At 42.4% G+C, this 27562-nt stretch overlaps 2 protein-coding genes across 3 annotated transcripts in view; one reads left to right on the forward strand and one right to left on the reverse strand.

Annotated features, from left to right (window-relative positions):
* The window catches only part of LOC117400304 (WD repeat-containing protein 48), a 45312-nt gene extending 33782 nt beyond the window's left edge, over positions 1-11530 (forward strand). The window contains exons 16-19 of the mRNA XM_034000059.3: positions 8218-8305; positions 8783-8859; positions 9302-9494; positions 9869-11530. Of these exons, the coding sequence (XP_033855950.2) occupies positions 8218-8305; positions 8783-8859; positions 9302-9494; positions 9869-9964 (454 nt within the window). The 3' untranslated portion in view covers positions 9965-11530. The remainder of the gene's footprint in view (positions 1-8217; positions 8306-8782; positions 8860-9301; positions 9495-9868) is intronic.
* Positions 11531-16964: 5434 nt separating this feature from the next.
* LOC117399653 (Golgi reassembly-stacking protein 1-like) lies at positions 16965-27447 on the reverse strand. 2 transcript variants are annotated; one of them, XM_033998960.3, is made up of 9 exons: positions 27258-27447; positions 26499-26579; positions 24943-25146; positions 24215-24301; positions 22619-22749; positions 21601-21763; positions 21318-21447; positions 20216-20344; positions 16965-19587 (listed from the first exon to the last, which is right to left on the reverse strand). In XM_033998960.3, the coding sequence occupies exons 1-9, from the start codon at positions 27318-27320 to the stop codon at positions 19349-19351; spliced, it is 1227 nt and encodes a 408-aa protein (XP_033854851.3). In that variant the 5' UTR covers positions 27321-27447; the 3' UTR covers positions 16965-19348. The 2 variants fall into 2 exon arrangements, with proteins under 2 accessions (XP_033854851.3, XP_033854850.3); XM_033998959.3 differs by having other exon boundaries at positions 20216-20353.
* Between the last annotated feature and the right edge of the window lie 115 nt (positions 27448-27562).

Here is a 27562-nt window from a genome sequence, read left to right on the forward strand (position 1 = left end):
CCAGCACCTTTCACAACCAACCAGCTCTGTACACAGCATCAGCACCTTTCACAAACAACCAGCACCTTTCACAACCAACCAGCTCTGTACACAGCATCATCACCTTTCACAAACAACCAGCACCTTTCACAACCAAACAGCTCTGTGCACAGCATCATCACCTTTCACAAACAACCAGCACCTTTCACAACCGACCAGCTCTGTACACAGCATCAGCACCTTTCACAAACAACCAGCACCTTTCACAACCAACCAGCTCTGTACACAGCATCAGCACCTTTCACAAACAACCAGCACCTTTCACAACCAACCAGCTCTGTACACAGCATCATAACCTTTCACAAACAACCAGCACCTTTCACAACCAACCAGCTCTGTACACAGCATCGGCACCTTTCACAACTGACCAGCTCTGTACACAGCATCATCACCTTTCACAAACAACCAGCTCTGTACACAGCATCATCACCTTTCACAAACAACCAGCACCTTTCATAACCAAACAGCTCTGTACACAGCATCATCACCTTTCACAACCAACCAGCACCTTTCACAACCAACCAGCTCTGTACACGGCATCAGCACCTTTCACAAACAACCAGCACCTTTCACAACCAACCAGCTCTGTACACGGCATCATCACCTTTCACAAACAACCAGCTCTGTACACAGCATCATCACCTTTCACAACCAACCAGCACCTTTCACAACCAACCAGCTCTGTACACAGCATCATCACCTTTCACAAACAACCAGCACCTTTCACAACCAACCAGCTCTGTACACAGCATCAGCACCTTTCTAACCAACCAGCACCTTTCACAACCAACCAGCACCTTTCACAACCAACCAGCACCTTTCACAAACAACCAGCTCTGTACACAGCATCATCACCTTTCACAAACAACCAGCACCTTTCACAACCGACCAGCTCTGTACACAGCATCAGCACCTTTCACAAACAACCAGCACCTTTCACAACCAACCAGCTCTGTACACAGCATCAGCACCTTTCACAACCGACCAGCTCTGTACACAGCATCAGCACCTTTCACAAACAACCAGCACCTTTCACAACCAACCAGCTCTGTACACAGCATCGGCACCTTTCACAACCAACCAACTCTGTACACAGCATCGGCACCTTTCACAAACAACCAGCTCTGTACACAGCATCAGCACCTTTCACAACTGACCAGCTCTGTACACAGCATCGGCACCTTTCACAACCAACCAACTCTGTACACAGCATCGGCACCTTTCACAAACAACCAGCTCTGTACACAGCATCAGCACCTTTCACAACTGACCAGCTCTGTACACAGCATCAGCACCTTTCACAAACAACCAGCTCTGTACACAGCATCGCACCTTTCACAACCGATCAGCACCTTTCACAACCGATCAGCACCTTTCACAAACAACCAGCTCTGTACACAGCATCATCACCTTTCACAACCGACCAGCTCTGTACACAGCATCATCACCTTTCACAACCGACCAGCTCTGTACACAGCATCATCACCTTTCACAACCGACCAGCTCTGTACACAGCATCATCACCTTTCACAACCAACCAGCACCTTTCACAAACAACCAGCTCTGTACACAGCATCAGCACCTTTCACAACCAACCAGCACCTTTCACAAACAACCAGCTCTGTACACAGCATCAGCACCTTTCACAAACAACCAGCACCTTTCACAACCAACCAGCTCTGTACACGGCATCATCACCTTTCACAAACAACCAGCTCTGTACACAGCATCATCACCTTTCACAACCAACCAGCACCTTTCACAACCAACCAGCTCTGTACACAGCATCAGCACCTTTCATAACCAACCAGCACCTTTCACAACCAACCAGCACCTTTCACAACCAACCAGCACCTTTCACAAACAACCAGCTCTGTACACAGCATCAGCACCTTTCACAAACAACCAGCACCTTTCACAACCAACCAGCTCTGTACACGGCATCATCACCTTTCACAAACAACCAGCTCTGTACACAGCATCATCACCTTTCACAACCAACCAGCACCTTTCACAACCAACCAGCTCTGTACACAGCATCAGCACCTTTCATAACCAACCAGCACCTTTCACAACCAACCAGCACCTTTCACAACCAACCAGCACCTTTCACAAACAACCAGCTCTGTACACAGCATCATCACCTTTCACAAACAACCAGCTCTGTACACAGCATCATCACCTTTCACAACCGACCAGCTCTGTACACAGCATCATCACCTTTCACAAACAACCAGCACCTTTCACAACCGACCAGCTCTGTACACAGCATCAGCACCTTTCACAACCAACCAGCACCTTTCACAACCAACCAGCTCTGTACACAGCATCAGCACCTTTCACAAACAACCAGCACCTTTCACAACCAACCAGCTCTGTACACAGCATCATAACCTTTCACAAACAACCAGCACCTTTCACAACCAACCAGCTCTGTACACAGCATCGGCACCTTTCACAACTGACCAGCTCTGTACACAGCATCATCACCTTTCACAAACAACCAGCTCTGTACACAGCATCATCACCTTTCACAAACAACCAGCACCTTTCACAACCAAACAGCTCTGTACACAGCATCATCACCTTTCACAACCAACCAGCACCTTTCACAACCAACCAGCTCTGTACACAGCATCAGCACATTTCACAAACAACCAGCACCTTTCACAACCAACCAGCTCTGTACACGGCATCATCACCTTTCACAAACAACCAGCTCTGTACACAGCATCATCACCTTTCACAACCAACCAGCACCTTTCACAACCAACCAGCTCTGTACACAGCATCATCACCTTTCACAAACAACCAGCACCTTTCACAACCGACCAGCTCTGTACACAGCATCAGCACCTTTCACAAACAACCAGCACCTTTCACAACCAACCAGCTCTGTACACAGCATCAGCACCTTTCACAAACAACCAGCACCTTTCACAACCAACCAGCTCTGTACACAGCATCATCACCTTTCACAAACAACCAGCACCTTTCACAACCAAACAGCTCTGTGCACAGCATCATCACCTTTCACAAACAACCAGCACCTTTCACAACCAAACAGCTCTGTACACAGCATCGGCACCTTTCACAACCGACCAGCTCTGTACACAGCATCGGCACCTTTCACAAACAACCAGCACCTTTCACAACCAACCAGCTCTGTACACAGCATCAGCACCTTTCACAAACAACCAGCACCTTTCACAACCAACCAGCTCTGTACACAGCATCATCACCTTTCACAAACAACCAGCACCTTTCACAACCAACCAGCTCTGTACACAGCATCATCACCTTTCACAAACAACCAGCACCTTTCACAACCAACCACCTCTGTACACAGCATCAGCACCTTTCTAACCAACCAGCACCTTTCACAACCAACCAGCACCTTTCACAACCAACCAGCACCTTTCACAACCAACCAGCACCTTTCACAAACAACCAGCTCTGTACACAGCATCAGCACCTTTCACAAACAACCAGCACCTTTCACAACCAACCAGCTCTGTACACGGCATCATCACCTTTCACAAACAACCAGCTCTGTACACAGCATCATCACCTTTCACAACCAACCAGCACCTTTCACAACCAACCAGCTCTGTACACAGCATCAGCACCTTTCATAACCAACCAGCACCTTTCACAACCAACCAGCACCTTTCACAACCAACCAGCACCTTTCACAAACAACCAGCTCTGTACACAGCATCATCACCTTTCACAAACAACCAGCTCTGTACACAGCATCATCACCTTTCACAACCGACCAGCTCTGTACACAGCATCATCACCTTTCACAAACAACCAGCACCTTTCACAACCGACCAGCTCTGTACACAGCATCAGCACCTTTCACAACCAACCAGCACCTTTCACAACCAACCAGCTCTGTACACAGCATCAGCACCTTTCACAAACAACCAGCACCTTTCACAACCAACCAGCTCTGTACACAGCATCATAACCTTTCACAAACAACCAGCACCTTTCACAACCAACCAGCTCTGTACACAGCATCGGCACCTTTCACAACTGACCAGCTCTGTACACAGCATCATCACCTTTCACAAACAACCAGCTCTGTACACAGCATCATCACCTTTCACAAACAACCAGCACCTTTCACAACCAAACAGCTCTGTACACAGCATCATCACCTTTCACAACCAACCAGCACCTTTCACAACCAACCAGCTCTGTACACAGCATCAGCACATTTCACAAACAACCAGCACCTTTCACAACCAACCAGCTCTGTACACGGCATCATCACCTTTCACAAACAACCAGCTCTGTACACAGCATCATCACCTTTCACAACCAACCAGCACCTTTCACAACCAACCAGCTCTGTACACAGCATCATCACCTTTCACAAACAACCAGCACCTTTCACAACCGACCAGCTCTGTACACAGCATCAGCACCTTTCACAAACAACCAGCACCTTTCACAACCAACCAGCTCTGTACACAGCATCAGCACCTTTCACAAACAACCAGCACCTTTCACAACCAACCAGCTCTGTACACAGCATCATCACCTTTCACAAACAACCAGCACCTTTCACAACCAAACAGCTCTGTGCACAGCATCATCACCTTTCACAAACAACCAGCACCTTTCACAACCAAACAGCTCTGTACACAGCATCGGCACCTTTCACAACCGACCAGCTCTGTACACAGCATCGGCACCTTTCACAAACAACCAGCACCTTTCACAACCAAACAGCTCTGTACACAGCATCAGCACCTTTCACAAACAACCAGCACCTTTCACAACCAACCAGCTCTGTACACAGCATCAGCACCTTTCACAAACAACCAGCACCTTTCACAACCAACCAGCTCTGTACACAGCATCATCACCTTTCACAAACAACCAGCACCTTTCACAACCAACCAGCTCTGTACACAGCATCATCACCTTTCACAAACAACCAGCACCTTTCACAACCAACCACCTCTGTACACAGCATCAGCACCTTTCTAACCAACCAGCACCTTTCACAACCAACCAGCACCTTTCACAACCAACCAGCACCTTTCACAAACAACCAGCTCTGTACACAGCATCATCACCTTTCACAAACAACCAGCACCTTTCACAACCGACCAGCTCTGTACACAGCATCAGCACCTTTCACAAACAACCAGCACCTTTCACAACCAACCAGCTCTGTACACAGCATCAGCACCTTTCACAAACAACCAGCACCTTTCACAACCAACCAGCTCTGTACACAGCATCATCACCTTTCACAAACAACCAGCACCTTTCACAACCAAACAGCTCTGTGCACAGCATCATCACCTTTCACAAACAACCAGCACCTTTCACAACCAAACAGCTCTGTACACAGCATCATCACCTTTCACAAACAACCAGCACCTTTCACAACCGACCAGCTCTGTACACAGCATCAGCACCTTTCACAAACAACCAGCACCTTTCACAACCAACCAGCTCTGTACACAGCATCAGCACCTTTCACAAACAACCAGCACCTTTCACAACCAACCAGCTCTGTACACAGCATCATAACCTTTCACAAACAACCAGCACCTTTCACAACCAACCAGCTCTGTACACAGCATCGGCACCTTTCACAACTGACCAGCTCTGTACACAGCATCATCACCTTTCACAAACAACCAGCTCTGTACACAGCATCATCACCTTTCACAAACAACCAGCAGCTTTCATAACCAAACAGCTCTGTACACAGCATCATCACCTTTCACAACCAACCAGCACCTTTCACAACCAACCAGCTCTGTACACGGCATCAGCACCTTTCACAAACAACCAGCACCTTTCACAACCAACCAGCTCTGTACACGGCATCATCACCTTTCACAAACAACCAGCTCTGTACACAGCATCATCACCTTTCACAACCAACCAGCACCTTTCACAACCAACCAGCTCTGTACACAGCATCATCACCTTTCACAAACAACCAGCACCTTTCACAACCAACCAGCTCTGTACACAGCATCAGCACCTTTCTAACCAACCAGCACCTTTCACAACCAACCAGCACCTTTCACAACCAACCAGCACCTTTCACAAACAACCAGCTCTGTACACAGCATCATCACCTTTCACAAACAACCAGCACCTTTCACAACCGACCAGCTCTGTACACAGCATCAGCACCTTTCACAAACAACCAGCACCTTTCACAACCAACCAGCTCTGTACACAGCATCAGCACCTTTCACAAACAACCAGCACCTTTCACAACCAACCAGCTCTGTACACAGCATCAGCACCTTTCACAACTGACCAGCTCTGTACACAGCATCGGCACCTTTCATAACCGCCCAGCTCTGTACACAGCATCAGCACCTTTCACAAACAACCAGCACCTTTCACAACCAACCAGCTCTGTACACAGCATCGGCACCTTTCACAACCAACCAGCACCTTTCACAACCGACCAGCTCTGTACACAGCATCAGCACCTTTCACAACCAACCAGCTTTGTACACAGCATCGGCACCTTTCATAACCGACCAGCTCTGTACACAGCATCATCACCTTTCACAACCGACCAGCTCTGTACACAGCATCAGCACCTTTCACAACCGACCAGCTCTGTACACAGCATCGGCACCTTTCACAACCGACCAGCTCTGTACACAGCATCATCACCTTTCACAACCGACCAGCTCTGTACACAGCATCATCACCTTTCACAACCGACCAGCTCTGTACACAGCATCATCACTTTTCACAACCGACCAGCTCTGTACACAGCATCATCACCTTTCACAACCGACCAGCTCTGTACACAGCATCATCACCTTTCACAAACGACCAGCTCTGTACACAGCATCATCACCTTTCACAACCGACCAGCTCTGTACACAGCATCAGTGAGCAATCACAAGGGGGTAAAGGGCAAGTATTGGGACCCTGTGAAAATCTTATTGTAAAGATTGGCGCTCATGTAAATGTTCTAGACTTTATTTTTATATAGAAATCAACAGTGGTTTAAAAGAGCTTCATGAATATTAAACTGTGTTTCATTCAGGAGTTAACATCATTTCAGCCAGCTAATCCCTGGACTCGTACCCATTGTTCACATTTCCATTGCCTACATGGGCCATACATGTGTAGTTTTTATAGAAACCCCCTTTTCAACAGTCATTTCTTTTCATTTTTACTCTTGTTCATTTCCCCAGCAGTGTGTTCTGGGTCAAATCATTGGTTATTGACAGGAAACAAGCCATTGAAAGGGTGGGACAATGTTCACTCTCCCAGTGCAATGAGCCAGGAAGTGCAAGACAATCTAGAAACATGGCTTGAAAACAAGCACTTTCTTGAACCTAGAGAAGTACCAGATACCGGCGTTTAAAATGGAAATAATGTTTGCTAAAAGACGTGTTTCAATTCAAACTGCTTCTTTTAGACCTATATAATAAATGGCTGTGACAGACAACAGGAATGCAGTGATGTTTAGTTAGTTAGTTAGTTACTTCAAAGCTTTGTGAAAAGGCCCCAGTATTGGGAAGCAGGCTCTCCCAGTTGTTTGAGGGGAGTGTATGGGGTCAATAAAGGTTAAACACATTTGTGAGCACACTTGAGACTGCTGTGTTTAAGCTCAGCTGCAAGGTGAGAGGATGTTAAAGGAACAAGGAATTGATAAAGTGGGGTACATTGGACCTTGTGTTGAAGAGACATGTTAGAGATATTGTTAGGAAAACAGAGTGTAAGCAGAGTTCACAAAGTTCAGCTTCACACACACACAGTTAGGCAAGATATATAAGACAGGCACTTGAGAGTGAGAGTGAGAAAAGCTACCTGAATCCTCTCCTGATGACACACCATCTCCATACCTGAGCTACCTCCCAGAACATCAGGTAGCTGATCATTATCTGATTTCTGTTCATAACTCTGTGCTACAATGTTGTGTCTAATGATAATGTTTAAGCTACATGCGTGTCACTTTAGAATATTGGAATCAGTACATGGAAACTTACTAGCACAGTAATTGGTGTTGTGTGCACTCGATTACAGACATCAAATTTGTTTCCTTAAAGGAGTGTAGTTCAGAATTTCTGTAGCACTGTCATGTAACACTAACATTCTAATGAAAAAGTGGGTAAATGGAGGAATTCACTTTTCTTTTTATTTGTGTGCTTCCTCTCTCAGATTACTGTGTCGAGATTCAGGGGGTGAAACAGAGTCCATGCTTCTCAACGAGACTGTTCCACAGTGGGTTATTGACATCACTGTGGATGTAAGTACACCTCTATTAATGAGTCAATAATAGATCACTAGTTTATTTATATATAGTACCCGTATTAATGGTGTTCTGCACTTCTTGGCTGCAAAAAAAAACAGAAGTGCATTAGAAGTGTATGATTGTTGCCGTGCGGTGAGTCCCAAGAAACCTGTGCAAGTGGCTTTGCCCAAGCTCTTTCAGGCAACTACAGTATCTTGAGGAGGCATCTACCAGCATGAGAAGAGTTCACAAGCTTCCTTTGAATTTCTCATACGCTTTAGATACATATCAAAACAAAATTGCATGCCCTGAATTTAGCCTCTAAAGAGCCTCCATTGGATAGTAAGCTGTATATTAAAACCATGTCGCACTGGAACTGTGGAGGTTCTCCTCAACATTATGCATGCTGTTAATTCAGATGTCAATTTCGTGATCAGTGCCCTCATAATTGAATTGAACAACTCTCTCTCTCTCGCCTCTTTTAACTTACAGAAAAACATGCCTAAATTCAACAAAATCCCTTTCTACCTCCAACCTCATTCCTCTTCAGGGGCGAAGACATTAAAAAAGTAAGTTGACTCAGCATGGTGCTTGTTTGATGCATTAGGATGACTGGCGGATTACCTTGTGCTGTAGGTATAGGAACCTTTTCATTAAACTTTCAACCAAGTTATTTAAAGGCTGGTTTGATGATTACATAGTTTTGTATGCATCTGTTCTATTATGACAAGTTTATAAATATTCTCTACTTTTGATTAAAACATTTAGGGGAAGGTTTAGTTTTGCCAAATGGGCATCGTTAAAATGTAGGAAATGTAGTTAATTAGTAGCATGCTAAAAAAAATAACAATGTCCAGCATTTATCTACAGGAAACTGATTCCTGCACCCCAGGTCGTTTATTTTACATTGAATACAACATTGTTTTTGATCAATGAACGGTCAGCAAGCTGGGAAGTGACTTGGCTGTGTGCTGCTGCGATGCTGAAGGCTGTTTGTTTCACTGCTTCTAGGGATCGACTATCAGCTAGCGACATGCTGCAGGTCAGGAAGGTGATGGAACACGTGTACGAGAAGATCATCAACCTGGACAACGAGTCCCAGATAACCAGCGCCTCCAATAACGAAAAGCCCGGAGAGCAGGAGAAGGAGGAGGACATTGCCGTGCTGGCAGAGGAGAAGATTGAGCTGCTGTGTCAGGACCAGGTTTGTAGACATGCCCCTCCCCCTCCGACTACTCCTGGCAGAGGAGGAGATTGAGCTGCTGTGTCAGGACCAGGTGTGTAGACATGCCCCTCCCCTTCTTGCCCCCCCCACTGCTCCTGGCAGAGGAGGAGATTGAGCTGCTGTGTCAGGACCAGGTGTGTAGACATGCCCCTCCCCTTCTCACCCCCCCACTGCTCCTGGCAGAGGAGGAGATTGAGCTGCTGTGTCAGGACCAGGTGTGTAGATTTTACTAAGATTGTTACAGTAGCTGGATTTCATGTCTACAGAAGCAATGAGGTGTTCTGATAAACACATCTGTACTGTACATGAACATACCGATAGTGTGTTAAAGGAACATGTGTTTGCTGCTGCAGGTTTTGGATCCGAACATGGACTTGAGAACAGTGAAGCATTTCATCTGGAAGAGTGGCGGAGACCTGACCCTCCATTACCGACAGAAATCTACGTGAATAAAGGAGGGCCAGGAGTTCCAACACCTGCTCGTCCCTATCAGCCACCACCAGCCTGTACTGTTAATTAGCGTAGCGGTTCCCAGAGTAGCACCGTAGAAGCCCCACACAACCCTGTGTTAGCTGTGTGCTTCAATGAGCAGCCCTCTACAGACCATTTCCAACTGTATCGAAAAGAGGACGTCTCTTCATGCTGTAACATAAGAACATTACAGAGTATATAATGACATTTGAAATCACTGTTGTATGAATCAGAAGGACAGAGAAAATAAGAGGGGGGGGGTGGTTGGATTAAAAAAATAATTTCCAGGACCACCTTTTTTTTTTCTTTTTGAATTCCTAGTTGTCTGTCTTGTTTAGAAGGATAGAGAGTCTGATTTTACTAATATTGTTTGCAAGGCGCCATGTTGGTCGCTTGTACTCATCAGCGTTAGGATTGTGATTGATCGGTAGGCGCACGCTTTCGTGTTTCACTCTGGTTTTTGCTGTACTTGTTTCTAACATTGTGATCCACACCCTGTTTTTATCTTTTCATATTTGAATGAAGAATGTGGACATTCAGTAACAGGAAAAAGAAAACAATCCTGGCACGTTCTTTTGTCGAGTAACAATGGGCAATGACCTGGCATGCATCGCTCACCTCATCATTACTATTGAAATGCATTAATTCACTGTAGCAAGAACCAGAAGACAACCCCTTAAGCACTGAGACAGGGGGAGGGGACCGGACCTTCTTCACACACAACTTCTATGGCTTGCACTTTCTTTTAGAAGATAAAGCCACATAGACCTGTTGTTTTCTTTTTGTAAATGATCTGTACCGAGGAACACATGAAAACCAAACCTTTTTTTTTTTTTTTTTTTTGAGAGACAAATACAAGTAAAGTTTATTATTTTCAATAAATCATTTGACTTTATTATATACATTTGACTTTCTTTTGTAGTTTTCTGAGCGCACTCCAATATGCATTTTTCTTATTTTTTAAATCTCTCTATATCTATATAGAGCAGGATTGCAAGTGGGTTTCTTCATGGTGAGAATGCTGATTGCCACTCAGTCTGCTCTGGGGGCTCTTCGTGTAGAAAACATGTTGCCCTTGTTATTATCCATTTGCACAGTGGGAGCTTGTCCATTATTTTGTATCTTTTTGGAAAGCGAAACTGTCATTGGCAAAAACGAAGAGCTCAGTTTGTGTTTTTTGTTTATGAATTAAGCAAATCCTATTTTAACTGCGCTTTGCAAATTTAAGTGTCGGATGACAATGAAAGTTATTGAACTAGAGAATATAACAGATTATAGCAAATATAGTATATTTCAACTTTTTTAAAAAAAGAAGTTATTTTCTTTTGTTTTTTGTCCAAAATAAATAAATAAGAAGCACCTGTTAAGTCTAGTTGTTGTACAAGCTGTATATGAAGTTGAAATCTATGAGGAATATGTAAAGCTGCCATATCCACAACCCCTGTATTATTTCTGCTCCCTGTGTTGATTGTAACTATATCTAGTATATTTTGGTTTAATATCTGCTAAATAAATTGACCAATTTAAGTTTGCCTTTACATTTACACAGCCTTGGTGTATTCTTATTGACCTCAAACAGTTCTGTTCTGCCAGTTACACTTCTGAATGTGTACAATCCATGTAGACTCTTCAAATCAGTGTTTTTGTCAATGGCAGCTGCAGTGTGCTGTGAAATTCCCAGTCTAATACCACTGATAGTGGTGCCTGCAGTGTAGAGGGCAGGTGCTTCATGAGTACTGCACTGAACACACTGCTAGTCGATGAACTTGACAGATTAAGCAATACAAGCATGTGTGCATTATCACAGGTTAAAAGATAGCGAGAAGAATCCAATCACTTGGAAAGGGTCAGGGTCAGTTCCAATTCCAATTCCAATTCCCATTCCCTTTTCATCAATTCTAACACGTGATTGATCAAAATTGCAAATGGCAGTATTCTGTTAGAATGAGCTTCTCACAGCGGCATCACATTACTTCAATGGAAGTGCCTGTTAATCCATTTAAATTGGCTTCAAGTGAAAGCGGTTGAACTGGCACAACAATTGAAAGACGGGCTAATGTAACATTGTACTACATTCTTTCAAACACATGACATGTTCTCTCTGAGCCGTTGCGCTAACCCTGACCCTGACCCATCTCTTTTGCACTGTGGTTAAGACGCTCGCTTGTGGTGCGCGGGGTTGCTGGTTCACACCCAGCCTCCGCCCTGTTAGATATACAATGAATCTTTTCTGTTGGATGGAAGACCAAGGATCACAGATAATTGAAGGTAGTTTTGGTAACTCCACTAGTTTCGTATCAATGGGCACTGTGCAGACCGAGGTGCTGTCCTTTAAATGGAAGATATGCTTCGAGGATGATCAACATCCTAGACTGGGGAGGCAGAAAGCACCTGCTTAGCACAGTGATGCTTATGACTAACCCTCAATCACATTCTTCAAATCTTTCACAAATCACTTCCAGGATGCTCTCATTTCTGAGCCGTGGAAAACAAAAACACAGACACCTGGCTCAGTGCCATTTCTAAAATAAAATGAGACACAAAAAAGCGCCATTGAATATTCCTACTGGCCGGTGAACAGAACTGAAGCAGAGCAGTGCACAGGAGGGACTAATCCTCCATTGTATTCCTCACTCTCTACCAGGCTCAACATACATTGTGGCATGCACAGGGTTCTGGTCCTTGCTGCACTGTAGCTATGCAACACATAACAACTATATACCCACATCCTGCTTTACTACACAGGGGTGTATTATTACACTACCACGTTGACAATGACCCAGGAGTTAGTCAAACTAACCTTTCACAGAACACTGACTGTGTTGTCACCAGTTATAATTAAGGCTGTTGAAATGACTAAGGGAAACAAGGTTAGTTAGATCAAACGTGGTTTTCAGTTTGGTTGTAAATGTAAAGTACATTTCACAGCAGGGCAATAGTAAATGCAGTGAGCAGGCCACGCTATACACGATGTGTTCATTTCCAAGGCTAATAATGGGAATTAATGTTTTCCAAGGTCAGGCAGTTTAAACAACAGCATGCGTCTCTTAATTTCATTTACTGTAAGTTGATCAGTTATGCACCAGGTAATATTAGTATATCCCCCCTATTCTTTAATGTGAATTCATTTCATTTGAATATCTGATGTTCAGCTGCTCTGCTGCTCAGTAAACAGGAAGGCTTGCCTGGAGCTCAGCTGATTGGATGGTCCTGATTGGCTGGGGGGGCGTGCCCGGGAAGCTCATGCCTGTTTAAGAAGGCTTGCCTGGAGCTCAGCTGATTGGGAGGTCCTGACTGGCTGGGGGGGCGTGCCCGGGGAGCTCACGCATGTTTAAGAAGGCTTGCCCTCAAAAAAATCAAGCAGGTTAGTTAGACACGATCTCCCTTTCCTAAAACCATGCTGACTGTCTCCCAGGATATTGTTATCATATAGGTAATTTTCCATTTTGGATCTTATTATAGTTTATAGTTTATTACAATTTTGCCAAGAAGAATGGGCAAATATTGCACGATCCAGATGTGCAAACCAGGTAGAGACTTTCCCCAAAAGAATCACAGCTGTAATTGCTGCCAAAGGTGGTTCTACCAAGTACTGACTCAGGGGGGTGAATACTTATCTAAACCAAGACATTTCAGTTTTGTTTCATTTTTCATTAACTGTTTCACAATAAAAATTATCTTGCCTCGTCAGTGTTGAGTAGGTTGTGTAAATCAAAGGGGAAAAGAAATACATTTAAATGTATCAAGATTTCAGGTTGTAACACAACAAACTGTGAAAACGTCCAAGGGGGTGAATACTTACTATAGGCACTGTACATAGATAGATAGATAGATAGATAGATAGATAGATAGATGTATGTATGTAAATTAATTAAATGGTTTACGTGCACATATAAACAAAATCTGCTGCTAGCGGGAGGGGAGCTGTGTTCAGGGTTCAGCGTGCAAGGAAGTACACTGTGCTGCTGTGAGGCGCCAGTCGCGACAATCTTCCTGTGAAAAAAAACATCAGGGTCAGTGTGGACGGTGTCTACAAATTAATTCAGGTAAGAATTACATTTTAAAATACTAATTTCTAAATTACTAAATATGTCTGTTGTGCATACATTTTCATCTAAATGAAAAAATGTTGTGTAGAGTTGAGTTTTAAACGTAATCAGTCAGGCTTATAAATCCAAGGTTTATTTAAAACAGAAAAGGTATGAATATGAAAACGTAAAATGACTGACTGCACTGAAGGAAAACGGTTAAACAAGAAGTGGTTTCATTCAGTTTGATTAACCTTTCATTTTTCTGAAGTTCAAATACAATATTATACAGTTAAATTCAGATGCAATGTGAACACCTTGAAGTGGAAAGAAGGATCTGAACTGGTAGTGCGATAGTGTGATGAGGGGTGCAGATCAACACACAGTGCAGGTACCTTGACCTTGTGTAGGGTTGTAAGGTTTATATTTCAATGTGCAGGTACCTTGTGTAGTGTTGTGATGTTTATATTTATATGTGTAAGTATTTGTATATATTAGGATAAGACTATACAGCGTATATTGATGTTATTATCATCACACACTCACATGGTGTCTGGAATATGGATACACCTGTAAGGAGAACTAGTTAAATATGCAGTGTGCCACTGAAATGATTCTGTTGAAAATAAGAACATAAGGAATGTTTGGGAATGAGAAAAGGCCCCATCCCAGTTAGCACACCATTCTCTCGTATTGGGGAGAACTCATGTTAGAGCACAGAATCTAGTCTTTAATGTTCCCACTCCCCAGTAAAGAAAATCATTTTAATGAATGGCTGTGTAATACAGCAAAAAGCTCAAAAATTAAACAAAGGAAGTGGAAAGGTTACCGGAACAAGCTGAACAATGAGCCAATGTGATTTTTTGCCAGTCAAATTGTAGAGCCTAAATAAAGTTTTGAGTCAACACAAGCAGATTTTTAGCAGCCACAACTGTCCCAGATATAACAGATTCAGTTCCACTGCATACTGTCAGGCGTTTAAATAGTAATGATTTCCTTTGTATGCTGCGTACAGACATTGTACGTTTTTGACATTTACACCAACAATAGTCACCACATAATAGTAAGTGTGGTTAGGTCACCTTGTGGAGAACGGAGCCGGTACCTGGAGTACTGCCATGGTTAAAGCAGAATAAACAGCAGCAGCACGCTGTAAGAATGGTTATTATTGTATTAACAGTGGTATATTAAAGCAGGGTACCATGCCAGTTCTGAAAACAGCACTGCCGCTTTGGATATGGTTGGCAAGGCTGGTACTGGCAGCCTCTGAAAGGATTGGTCCTGTAATGTGGGGAGGAGATGCCAAAGCACAACTCCATTCATTTAACTTGATTAATAGAAATTATTGGAAGAAAAGAAAGATCACATAAATAAAACAGCAGGAAATCTCATCACACAACAAATGGCGTTTTATCCTTGCTTGCAACAATGTACTATATGTAGCCATAAGGAACGGCTTATTGAGTATAGAGAAAATACATTTTCACTAACGTTTGACTTTCAGGTTGTCAATATGTATTACATTATTGCTAAAAACATTATGTGCATTACACTATGTAACACAATTTTTGTTCCTGGGTAGAAAGTGTTATTTCCTAATTGCTTATGCCTCAAAAGTATAGAAAATGGCTATTATTCCCCACAAACTTTGCTTTTGTGACCAGGACAGTGATATTTTGAAATGTACCTATTTCCAATGAGAAAATGGGCGAATTTGTGTCTTTTCGTTCACATAAAGTCAGAAAAAAACAACATATGAATCCAAATCAACATGTATTTATACTAAAGTAATACAACAATGACTACAAAAGATTTAGAAGTGAGTAGTTTTTCGAGATATACGATTATACTGTAAATCACTTTCATGAATCAGCCCCCAAATGTAGTCTCCCATCATGTTCTCGTTATACTGTCCTTGGTAGCGACGTTCAAAGTCCAGTATATCCTGGTGGAAGCGCTCGCCTTGCTCCTCCGAGTACGCTCCCATGTTCTCCTTGAATTTATCAAGATGAGCATCAAGGATATGGACTTTGAGGGACATCCTACAGCCCATTGTGCCGTAGTTCTTCACCAGAGTCTCAACCAGCTCCACATAGTTTTCGGCCTTGTGATTGCCCAGGAAGCCCCGAACCACTGCGACAAAGCTGTTCCAAGCCGCTTTCTCCTTACTAGTGAGCTTCTTGGGGAATTCATTGCACTCCAGGATCTTCTTTATCTGTGGTCCGACGAAGACACCGGCTTTGACCTTTGCCTCAGACAGCTTAGGGAAGAAGTCTTGAAGGTACTTGAAGGTTGCCGACTCCTTATCTAGAGCTCTGACAAATTGTTTCATAATGCCCAATTTGATGTGCAGTGGTGGCATCAGCACCTTCCGGGGGTCCCAGCCGTACTCATCATACTTCAAGGCGTCCAGCAAGGTCTTGATGCTGTTGTAATCCTCTTTGAGGTGCACCGAGTGAGCCAGGGGAAGAGACGGGTACTTGTTACCATTTGGAGCAGCACGGCTTTGAGGCTCCTGGATGAGCTGTCAATGAAGGACAGTATAACGAGAACATGATGGGAGACTACATTTGGGGGCTGATTCGTGAAAGTGATTCAGTATAATCGTAAATCTCGAAAAACTACTCACTTCTAAATCTTTTGTAGTCACTTTTGTATTACTTTAGTATAAATACATGTTCATTTGGATTCATATGTTGTTTTTTTCTGACTTTATGTGAAAGTAAAGACACAAATTCGCCCGTTTTCTCATTGGAAATAGGTAAATTTCAAAATATCACTGTCCTGGTCACAAAAGCAATGTTTGTGGGGAATAATAGCCATTTTCTATACTTGTGAGGCATAAGCAATTAGGAAATAACACTTACTACCCAGGAAACAAAAAAAAAAAAAATTGTTACACGGTGTTATCATCCAACCTTAATACACAAGAAATAAAACATAAAACTGATTTTATTTTATTAATATATTTTTATTGGCATGTATGGCCCTGTGCATTAATATTTCAACTTTGCTCAGCAGCTACAAGGACACAATAGCCCTAAATCCCCCAAATTAACAGAAATATGGCAACGACAAATCTACCTTCAGTGTTACACAATACCTACTGTACACTTTTGACAGCCAGTTTAGTAAGCAAATCATACTTTGTCTACAATTATAAAACCCCATCCCTCACAAAACACAGCGAAATGTGCTTTAAAATAACGTAGTGTTTTCCTGCAGTATTGCCAAACAACTGTGGACAAAACAAAGAAATCATATAGAGATGTCTGTCAACAATGCAGTTTGATCACTTGTAAAGAAAACCAAAAATGATATTAGGCAAAAGATAGCTATTATGTGTAGGTTTCTGTAGAAGCCATACCTGAAAGTAGTTTATATATGGTTGCATAGTTCTGAAATGCTTATCCAGTACAAACTGCAACGAGTAACACTGACTAAGATTCTGCTTACATCCCATATCAGGCCTTCAGCGAAACATGCCTAATATCAAAAAGAGTTGCATAAATATAAAACATACAGTAGCTGCATTTTCAATTTAAATATATATTATATTTATAATGTGTTACCTTTATTTTGTTTAGAGACAAAACATTTCATGTGACACTTAAGCAAGTTTAAATAATGATTTAAAATATTGCTGCTTAAGAAGTGAATTGTTTTATCTAAAAGTTAAGAAGGTCATTCTGACAAGGATGCCCACGTTCATCACCTGAGCAACTGTAGTAGCTTTAACTCCTTGTATTGGTATGCAGTACCAAATGCATACGGCAACAATAGCCCGGGTGCTTCACAAAACTGGCCTTTATGGGAGCATGGCAAAAAGAAAGCCATTGTTGAAAAAAACTCACATCAAATCTTGGCAAGAGTTTGCCAGAAGGCATGTGGGAGACTGAGACCAAGTGGAAGAAGATTCTATGGTCTGATGAGACCAAAATAGATCTTTTTGGCCTCAACGCTAAGCGCTATGTTTGGCGCAAGCCTAACACCGCACATCATCCTGAGAACACCATCCCTACCGTGAAGCATGGTGGTGGCAGCATCATGCTATGGGGATGCTTCTCTGCGTCAGGGCCTGGAAAGCTTGTGAAGATAGAGGGCAAAATGGATGCAGCAAAGTTCAGAGAAATCCTGGAGGAAAACCTGCTGAAGTCTGCAAGAGACCTGAGACTTGGGAGAAGATTCATCTTCCAGCAGGACAATGACCCCAAACATACAGCCAAAGCCACACTGGAGTGGCTTAAAAACAAAAAGGTCAATGTCCTGGAGTGGCCCAGTCAAAGCCCGGACCTCAATCCAACTGAGAATCCAACTTGATGGAGCTTGAGCAATTTTGCAAAGAAGAATGGGCAAAAATTGCAGTGTCCAGATGTGCAAAGCTGGTAGAGACTTATCCAAATAGACTCATGGCTGTAATTGCTGCCAAAGGTGCCTCTACCAAATATTGACTCAAGGGGGTGAATACTTATGCAATCAATTATTTTCTGTTTTGTATTTGTAATTAATTTAGAACAATTTGTAAATTTTATTTTTCACTTTGACATTATGGACTTTTTTTGTGTTGATCAGTGGCAAAAACTCCTAATTAAATCAATTCTGATTCCATGTTGTAACACAATAAAATGTGGAAAAGTCCAAGGGGGGTGAATACTTTTGAGAGCCACTGTACTTGCTTAGATCGTAACAAGATCTCTAGCTGTACACACGTCAATGTTACTATATAGAGTTCAGGACTTTGGCTTACTAAGCAATGAACTTTCATTGAAACCTTGAAGAAATCCCAGAGAAAATCAACACTGACCCATCATCCGATAATGCCTGCACAACAAAAACGTTTGTTAGGCAATACAATTAAGCAAACGTGATTACTTTAGAATATGGAAATCTTCCAAACAAAAATCACAGACCATCTAATTTATAAAAAAAAAGAAAGAAACCTTAAAAATTCCACATCATTCCACGTATCTCGTAAATGAAGTACAAACCGTTCCGACCTGCATACAAACTGAACCTCAGTTTGTCCCAGTGCCTGTTTGTGGAATTCTGAAAACCTTCTCTTATGATCCTAAAAACAAAATAATGACTGCAGTATTACCTATTAATATTGTTGAAGCACTGGGTGCGTTAAGTAAGTGAGCCACTCCGAGCAGCTCAGTGAAACAACCCACTGAACAGATGAACAATGATCACAGTGAGGGAAGAAATTCTCGCTCTGAGCAGCTCAGTTAATTAACACACCCACAGGCTTTAAAAGGGGCGGGGTGTTAAACCTTCACCCAATGCTTTGACTTTCTCAACAAAAGAAGCCAATGCTTTCAGTAAAGACATCTCCTACTGCTGCATGCTCTCTTCTGCACTAATCTCCGGCTGTGAAAGGTCCTCCCCACTCTGCTCTTTCTGTATCGGCATGTCCGTGTGATCCAGGCTCTGGCTGTCCCCCGTGGAAGTGCTGCTCGGTTGTGGGAAGGTGGACTCCAGAACGCACTGCAATGCAGACTCTACCACAGAGGCTTTGAGCGGCAGATCAATTGATGAAGGCAGAGGCTCCGGTGCTGACTTTTCAGACTCATCTAAACAAAATAAAACATTGTTATTTTTCTGCATTTCTCAATCAATTGAAGTCATTGCAGCAAACTAAATAGTTCCATCATTTTTCTCTGCCTTGCACATCCATTCATCAAGTCCAAATCAATATTTATGAGTGCACTATGACGTCAGTCTGTACATTTTTTAAAATCCATTGGCTCCTAAGGCAACAAGTTTGTCTGGTGACCTGAAACATGTATTTTTACTTTAACACATGATGATCTTGTAACGATGTCTGTTTGCAAGCCATGTTCTTAGCCTGTCTTGTAATTTCTGGGGCATTTCACCTGGAGGGGACCATTTTATCCCCCACCCTTTCACTGGCTTCTTTCCTGCCTGTTTCAGATGTGTGAATAAAAAATATCAAAACTATCGGACATATGTTGAAAGAAAATGTGCGATATGGACAACAGCAAGTACAGCAAAGGAAAGGTAGACACTGTAAACGCTACAGGGGCTTCTGTAACCCCTACAGCATGCAATGTGTTTGAAATAATCTGCACAAAACCTACAGGTCCTGTAACAAAAATGAAGACATCTACCAACATAATACATTCATTTAATGCACATTTTTTGAGAGGAAAACAAAAACCACGCGGGAAACCATCTTACCAATAGAGGGGTTAAACTCATCACTCAACACTGACCCTTCTTCTCCTAGCAAGGAACTGCCTGCCACGTCACCAGCAGAGGAAGACAAACTCAGCATCGCAGGGAGGTCTGCAGACATCTCGGTGAAACCTGCAATTACTGGAAAAGTTCAATCTGGCACTTAAAACGCTTCCAACTTAGCTCTGCAGATGGTGATCTTTAGCTACAGGTGTCAGCACTTAGAAGGGGAGGTCCCAGTTCAGGTATTGCTTGGGCATGGTGTAGACATGCCTCACCACACTGTTCTCAACAAAGACTCAGCTCCGTGTCCACTAAAGGGGCATTTCATGTTAAAATAAGCAATACTGATATAGCTGACAGTATCCTGATGCATACTGACATGCCAAATGGAAATGTGTTGTCCTCAAGCGCTCGTCAGTCCTGAGATATGCTCCTTCAGGATTTTACATGACATGGATTTTGATGATATTGCTGTTTGATTGCCGTTTTGTGAAAGTTCGAAGGAGTCTATACTTAAATACGGTAAACTTCAGAAGATTTACTTTTTTTTTTTTTCCTGCAATGGGTTATCAACTTTACTGTAACCCCAGACTTCAACGTGATTAGAAAAAATATATATGAAGATTCTGAGATGGTGGAGCAACCCCCTCTGCTTGGCTTCACATGAAACAATAAGGATTCTCGGGTACTGAACTGGTTAAGAATCCTAGGAGGGGTGGTGATCGGGATAGAATACTGTTACAAAAAGATGTGAGATGGGAGCATGTGCTTCAAACTGAATCTCCAGGAGGGTTAAATTAGGAACTTGCATTGGTTCCATTTTGTAATAGTATTGTAGCACAAAATGCATTCCACTGAAAACCGACTTGTGTATTGTTTTACGTGTAATATTTTTTGACCAAAGCACCCAAAGTGAATGTTGTCAGCTGAGGTTCCAAGTGTTCTTTGGCATTGAGAAACTCTTTGATAATTTATTAAGCTTTAACCAGTTCCAACACAGCTGAGCACCACTCAACAAGGCAGCCCCATAGAGTGAATCAGTCAGTACAATCTGTACTGCATGGAACAGGGGAAGTGAAGTGACTTTACTATTAAAAGCTACCTGGATCCATGACCCTCTGAATAGGGGGTGGTAGTAGAGAGATCTCTGTTGGCTGGCTTGGTATATCCTGCTCCAGGGTCATTGCTTCCTCCAAGGTTTCTGACTGTACTGAAGGGGCAAGCAGTGCAACCTAGCATTACAAATCAGAGAAAAGGAGAATAAACTCTGTTAAAAATAGTATAGGGAGGAGAGGAGGAAAGATGGGAATACAGAAAAAAATCAAATCAACAGGGTGTTCCAAAGGTCCTGACCCCCCCCCGCCCAAGACAGTGAAGTCACAAACCTCAGTGTAGCCATTACTTGGAACTGTGGCCAAGGTACCCTCTTCAGGCACTGGGGTACCCTCTTCAGGCACTAGGGAGGGTGGTTTGACCTCGACTGTCTTTGGTGTTACAGGAAGAGATGGGATTCGGTGCAGGTATCCGTAGCCAATACCACACCCTAAACTACCAATAGAAACAAGAAGAATTAAGAGCTGCTGAGCACTACAAGTATCACTTGAAAACCAAGGCAATCCAGGGGAGATGGGCAGAGTGTATTCAGATGCAATATCACCTTTATCTACCCACTGCAACAGCTGACTGAATGTAAGCCACAAGCAAGCATGGCAGGGACTTGCTCAAGGCCAAACACATTTATCTTAGTGTGTACTGTAGGGAACTTCATGCTGATCAGGTCCCTTCAAGTGCACCAGTGCTGTGATATTTTCTAGTTATTTCCTCTGTGAGATGAAACATTTCTGACTAAATTAATTATTACAAACTAGTGCAATTTTTTTTTTTTTTATAATTATTATTATTATGGTCATTCTAACCTAAGAGACGTTACTGCTTGGCAAGGTCAGCTGTACGAGTTGCATCTAGGACAGAGAACACACTGTGTAACAAAGATTACAGGAAATACATATTTTATGAGAGAGGACTAGATGGGCATGGCTTTAACTGCTCCCTCTAGAAGGGTGGCCACTCCAGAGCAGGCTTCAGAAAAGGGGAGTAAGTGAATAACCCGTCTTACCTCGATTCTGTGGATTTCTATATATTCTGTGACCTTTCTATATAAAAATGAGAGGCAAGTACAGGAAGCCCAGTAAAGACAGTGCTCCACCGTTACAAGACAGCCCTTTATGGTGCAGAACCGGTTCAGCTGTATGGATGTTTCTCCTACTGCGTTCTCATTATAGGGTAGACCACAAACAGCATGGTCTCTTAACTACAGCTCTGACTGCATGTGTTGCAGTGCACACCTGCATGAAACTGTGATCCCTTTTTGGAAGTGGCATTGCAATAGCCCCTGATTGTTACCTTCCTTCCCCTCCCCAGGCTCCATTGGGTGTAACCACAACCTCTCGACACAGATCAGTCTCAGTGTTGTAGACCAGCAGCTTCAAGGGCTTCCCCTCATGGGACTCCACCAGGGAGAAGAAATCCTCAGACTGGAGCACAGGATAACAGTGTTAATACAAAACACAATCTTCTATTGAAATATCACATTTTAAAAAGCATACAGATTAATTCACAATTTAAAAAAAAATAATAATAATCACGTTTGAAAATAAAATGCAGCCTATTGTAGTAACAGATACAGAAGGGCACCTGAGATTTTAAAGTCTTTATCTAATTTGTGTGCAAGTTACTTTTGAGTAGCGATTTTATTGGAAATTCCAACACCCTGCCTTAAATAAATATGTAATCAACTTTCAATGACAATACCTAGTTTTTCATTAGTCCAAATATATATATATATATGTAGTCCAGGAGGGGCGAAAGGACTACATTCCCCAGAATGCCATGGGAGGGAGCCAGGATGAGGTTCACATGGCTCTAATAATTAATGAGGGACACCTGCCGGGGATTAACAGGCAGGTATTTAACAGGGAAAAATTGTTTGTTCAGGGCAGTCTGTGTGAAGGCAAGAGGCTGTCAGGGTATGACGATCAGTGTAGAAGCAAAGGCTGTGTGTGAAGCCTGGAAAAAAAAGGTGCTGTGTGAAACCTTTGTGTTGTGTGTTCATGTGTAACAGAGTTCTTTAATCAGTAAACAGCTTAGCCATCTGATCTAATTAAACTTAAAAATATAGTTTAGTACTCCATGTGGGAGTTAGGGTTAGGTACTGTGTGAAACCTTTGTGTTGTGTGTTCATGTGTAAGAGAGTTCTTTAATCAGTAAACAGCTTAGCCATCTGATCTAATTAAACTTAAAAATATAGTTTAGTACTCCATGTGGGAGTTAGGGTTAGGTACTGTGTGAAACCTTTGTGTTGTGTGTTCATGTGTAACAGAGTTCTTTAATCAGTAAACAGCTTAGCCATCTGATCTAATTAAACTTAAAAATATAGTTTAGTACTCCATGTGGGAGTTAGGGTTAGGTACTGTGTGAAACCTTTGTGTTGTGTGTTCATGTGTAACAGAGTTCTTTAATCAGTAAACAGCTTAGCTGTCCGATCTAGTTAGAAATTAAATATAGTTTAGTACTCTGTGGGAGTTAAGTTTTTTTTTACCTCAATTGTGTAAATAATAAAAACAGCACAAAAGTGCAAACTTCAATTACTGTGTGTGGGTCTGCTTACAAGGGGCAAACAAACCTAAAAATCAGTGAAATCTCTCTCTCTCTCTCTCTCTCTCCTTTATTACAATCTGCAAAGACCTTTTTTGTTTTTATCACAGCTTCTTGATTACTTGTCCCATGTCTGGGTGGATCATTTTTGGCAATTCCTTTCAACAGATAAGCTTCAACCTTGAGGACTGTGCTCTTCACAGCAGCCTCTTCAAAGTCCAGCAACGCTCAATTAGATTCACAAATGGAGATGTTTTCAAACATCATGCATGTTAGGGGAATAAAGTACTTAAATTAGCAAAGGCTGGCAATACTTAATGGCACCAGAGTGTGTGTAGTACTTACATCTTGAATCACCTGGTCTGCTCCGACTATGTAGTCTGTATGTGCATGGAGACCAGCTAGAGATGCTGGAGAATTGGGATCGATATCCTGAAAAGAGGAAGTCTCAGTTAGGTTGCTGCCAGTTAACAGATTGCCCTTCCAGTAGGCCCCTTCAGCTTTCTGTAAAGCAGTATACATGGATATCATTGCAATAACTTAAATAAATGCAATTTTAATATTGTGTGCCTTATTAGCAATGGTATACAACATGTTCAAAAAGGCATCATTTACAATTTATTCGTATAGGATTTTACTTAATGTTTGCTGCCACCTGGTGGGCAAATCTTTTTACTGTGTTATTCTGAATGTTTTCTTATTGCCAGGAGAGTGAAGTTGTCCACTCCAGGTCTTTGTTGCAACCATGTTCTAAAACATGGAATTGCACCATTTAAAGATCCACTCAAGTCTTAATGAAGGCAAATTAACAATACCTATCTAACCCTGAGAGGAATGGCCTCCAGGACTGGAATTCCCTTGACTTCTTACACTGCAACAAATATGCTGGATTTATGTTGCTTAACCCAGGACAACAGTCTATATAGACTGGCATGAATCCCGTCTGCTTGTAAAACTCGCTTGTGGCTTGTGGCTTTAGAGCTTTTAACCTCATCTCACCCACAGGCACCAGGACACAACCTGCAACGGCAGTGTATCACACAACACTGCCCGTTACACTTGACTGTGCTTACCAGCACATGCCAGACATGTTCACTGGCTCCTTGGAAACTGCAGAATCTGACACTGGCCCCCAGCAGCCCCTGGCCTCCCCACATGTTACTGGGAACGACCTCCAGCTCTCGCATCTTCAGCGCTTTAATACTGTACACCTCCAGCTTCACAGGCTTCTCCACATTCGCCTTCAGCAAGTCTTTCAACGTGTCATTCTCTTTGTTCTGAAGAAAACACAACCAAAGAAAATGTAGCAGTATATTTTTTGTGGCCAACGTTTTGTATCAATAAATGTACAATATAAAACGAAGACTTTGAATTAGCCAATCCATCTTTGGATGCACTGGTAGTTCATCTCTAACATAAAAGAAAAAAAAAAACATGAAACAAATGTCCTCCCCAGTGTTACAAAATTGAACAGTTATGCTGTACGTCCTAGAGGACCTGGAGACATGTATTTAATGCATATTTTACATTTGCATCTTCTATATCTTTTTTTGTGAAATTATCAAATAGACATTGATGTGTCCAAAGGTTTTAAAATATGTATAGGTTACTTTTTACAAGAAAACACAATTAACTTTATTGAGAGTTTAATAGAATGCAGCTTGCAAGCAAGTAGTCATTATTATTAACATGGTCAGAGTTTAAAACAAAGTGGCAGTGAAATAGTTAATGTTCACTTACAGTATATAGCATCCTTCATGCACAGCCATCCCAGGATGCTTTACAAAACCATAACTTTTTAAACTAGATTTAATCAAAAGCTAACCTTACAATATCAGCTGAACTAACCTTGCAAATGCAAACCGTCTCTGCACTCCTGATTATACTTGGGAGAGAATTTCACTACGAATTTAGAGGCCAAAAGAAAATCTATAGGAAACTGGACTAGTCACCAATGCAGGGACCACAGAAGTGGAGTCAGTTGTGACAAGTTTGCATGAGTCAGTATGCTATTTGCAGAGTTCTATTGAACTGATCTATTTAGTGAGCCAACTGGTAGGCTGGCAAACAATGAGGTACAGAAATCAACGTCTTCATATGAACTTGTGACAGAAGTGAGCGCAACCATGCAACATGTCTCAGAATACACAAGTAGTTTGGAAATTGAACAAATAAGATTATCGGATGACAAGGTAGAATCCAAAATAACTTCCACATTCTTCCACATAAGGACCCTCTTCAGCTGCTCTACTGTGCATTGTTGTGTGAAAACACTCAGTGCTTTATTCCCTGCAATGTGGAGAACAAACACACATATAACCTGGAGAAACTATTCCTGTGTTACTAAGAAGGTGGTACATCTCTTGAAATGACATTCCATGAAGTGTCTGAACAGAAACAAACATGTCTGCTCTTATATTATTATCTGCCACGCCCAGTCTTCACTCTATACAGGTGAGGCCCATAGGAGATTCACTTAGCAAAAGTTTGGATAATTTCCCCGATGTTGAGTCTAAGAGATCACTGCACACAGCCTCTGTTGTAATGTATTACTTTATATCACTCAGTTCGTGGCATGGGTGTACACATATGTGGCAGCTTCATGAACTAGACTTCGTCAAATAGTTACCAGTCTTGTATGTCCAATGGCAACGATGAAATCAAAAAATGGCTCCAATCCAGCTCTCTCAGCCGGGGAACCTTCTTGAACCTGAAAATAAATAATTATTAAAAATAAAAAATAAACTCTAGTCCCATGCATAGAGTGTATTTTGACTTGGCATTCCTCAATAATTGCTGTCTATTTTCTTGGGGGTGGAAACGTGTCTGTTTTCCCAGAATACACTGACGCTGCCCCATCGTGGCCATGGAGTAATTCGTGCTTGGCACCTAGTACCTGGTATTGTCAAAGTGGTTTAGATTTACTTTCCCGCTAACTGCATAGGGGATACACAACTTTATATATGAAAACATGTTCTGCAAGCGTCACAATGGAATTACTGCGGCTTGCTTAGTAACCCAACACAGTTAAACCTATCTACTAGTACTCCTTACGTGTCGACAAGGTGGCCACGGAACAAGCACGCAGTGAAAGTGTTTAGCAGTACTGCATTTTAACAACCCCCGTCACAAACACAAAACAAAACGTGTGTGTGTACCCCTGGCATGTGACTAAGAGCCCCGTGCACAGTGCAATTGTATTATTTTATTTACTGTGTAACTGCAGAGCTACACACGGTGGAAATGCCACCTCACCAGCTGACTTGGAGAAGACGGGCCCAAAACAAACACAAGCTGTGCTAATATACTGTAATATAATACTGACCACAGCGAGTATACCACCAGCTAGATAAACGATTATTAGTTTAAGTGTGCAGTAACCACGTACCCCGTGTACGTGGTATCCATCTGTCCCTCCTTCGGGTGCGTCTGTGCTCTGCGTCAACCCCATGTCTTTCTTTATGTGAAGTTTTGGTATAAAAATAGAATAAAGTAAATAAAGAAATCAGGAAGGCGGATCTTGCGTTACTCCGGGGCCATATTGCAAACTCGCCACGTCAGCCAAAACAAATCAATTGACGATACAAGATTCAGTTTCCTAAATCGCAGCTCCCGGTAGTTTTTGAAACTGAAACCCTATTTTCGCCATTTTGGCTCCACCTGTGCTCTTTTTTTTAGTACACAATGCTCTAT

The sequence above is a fragment of the Acipenser ruthenus genome, chromosome 4, assembly GCF_902713425.1.
Source record: "Acipenser ruthenus chromosome 4, fAciRut3.2 maternal haplotype, whole genome shotgun sequence".
Taxonomy (NCBI): Eukaryota; Metazoa; Chordata; class Actinopteri; order Acipenseriformes; family Acipenseridae; genus Acipenser; species Acipenser ruthenus.

Bases quoted from the DNA above. Each gene is read 5' to 3' on its own strand.
- LOC117399653 (XM_033998959.3), bottom strand. From the start codon at position 27,320: ATGGGGTTGACGCAGAGCACAGACGCACCCGAAGGAGGGACAGATGGA. The intron at 26,580-27,257 runs GTACGTGGTTAC...ATTTATTTTCAG, and splicing joins ATGGATACCACGTACACGGG to GTTCAAGAAGGTTCCCCGGC. The intron at 21,764-22,618 runs GTAACAATCAGG...TTCTATTGGTAG, and splicing joins GCCTGGGGAGGGGAAGGAAG to TTTAGGGTGTGGTATTGGCT.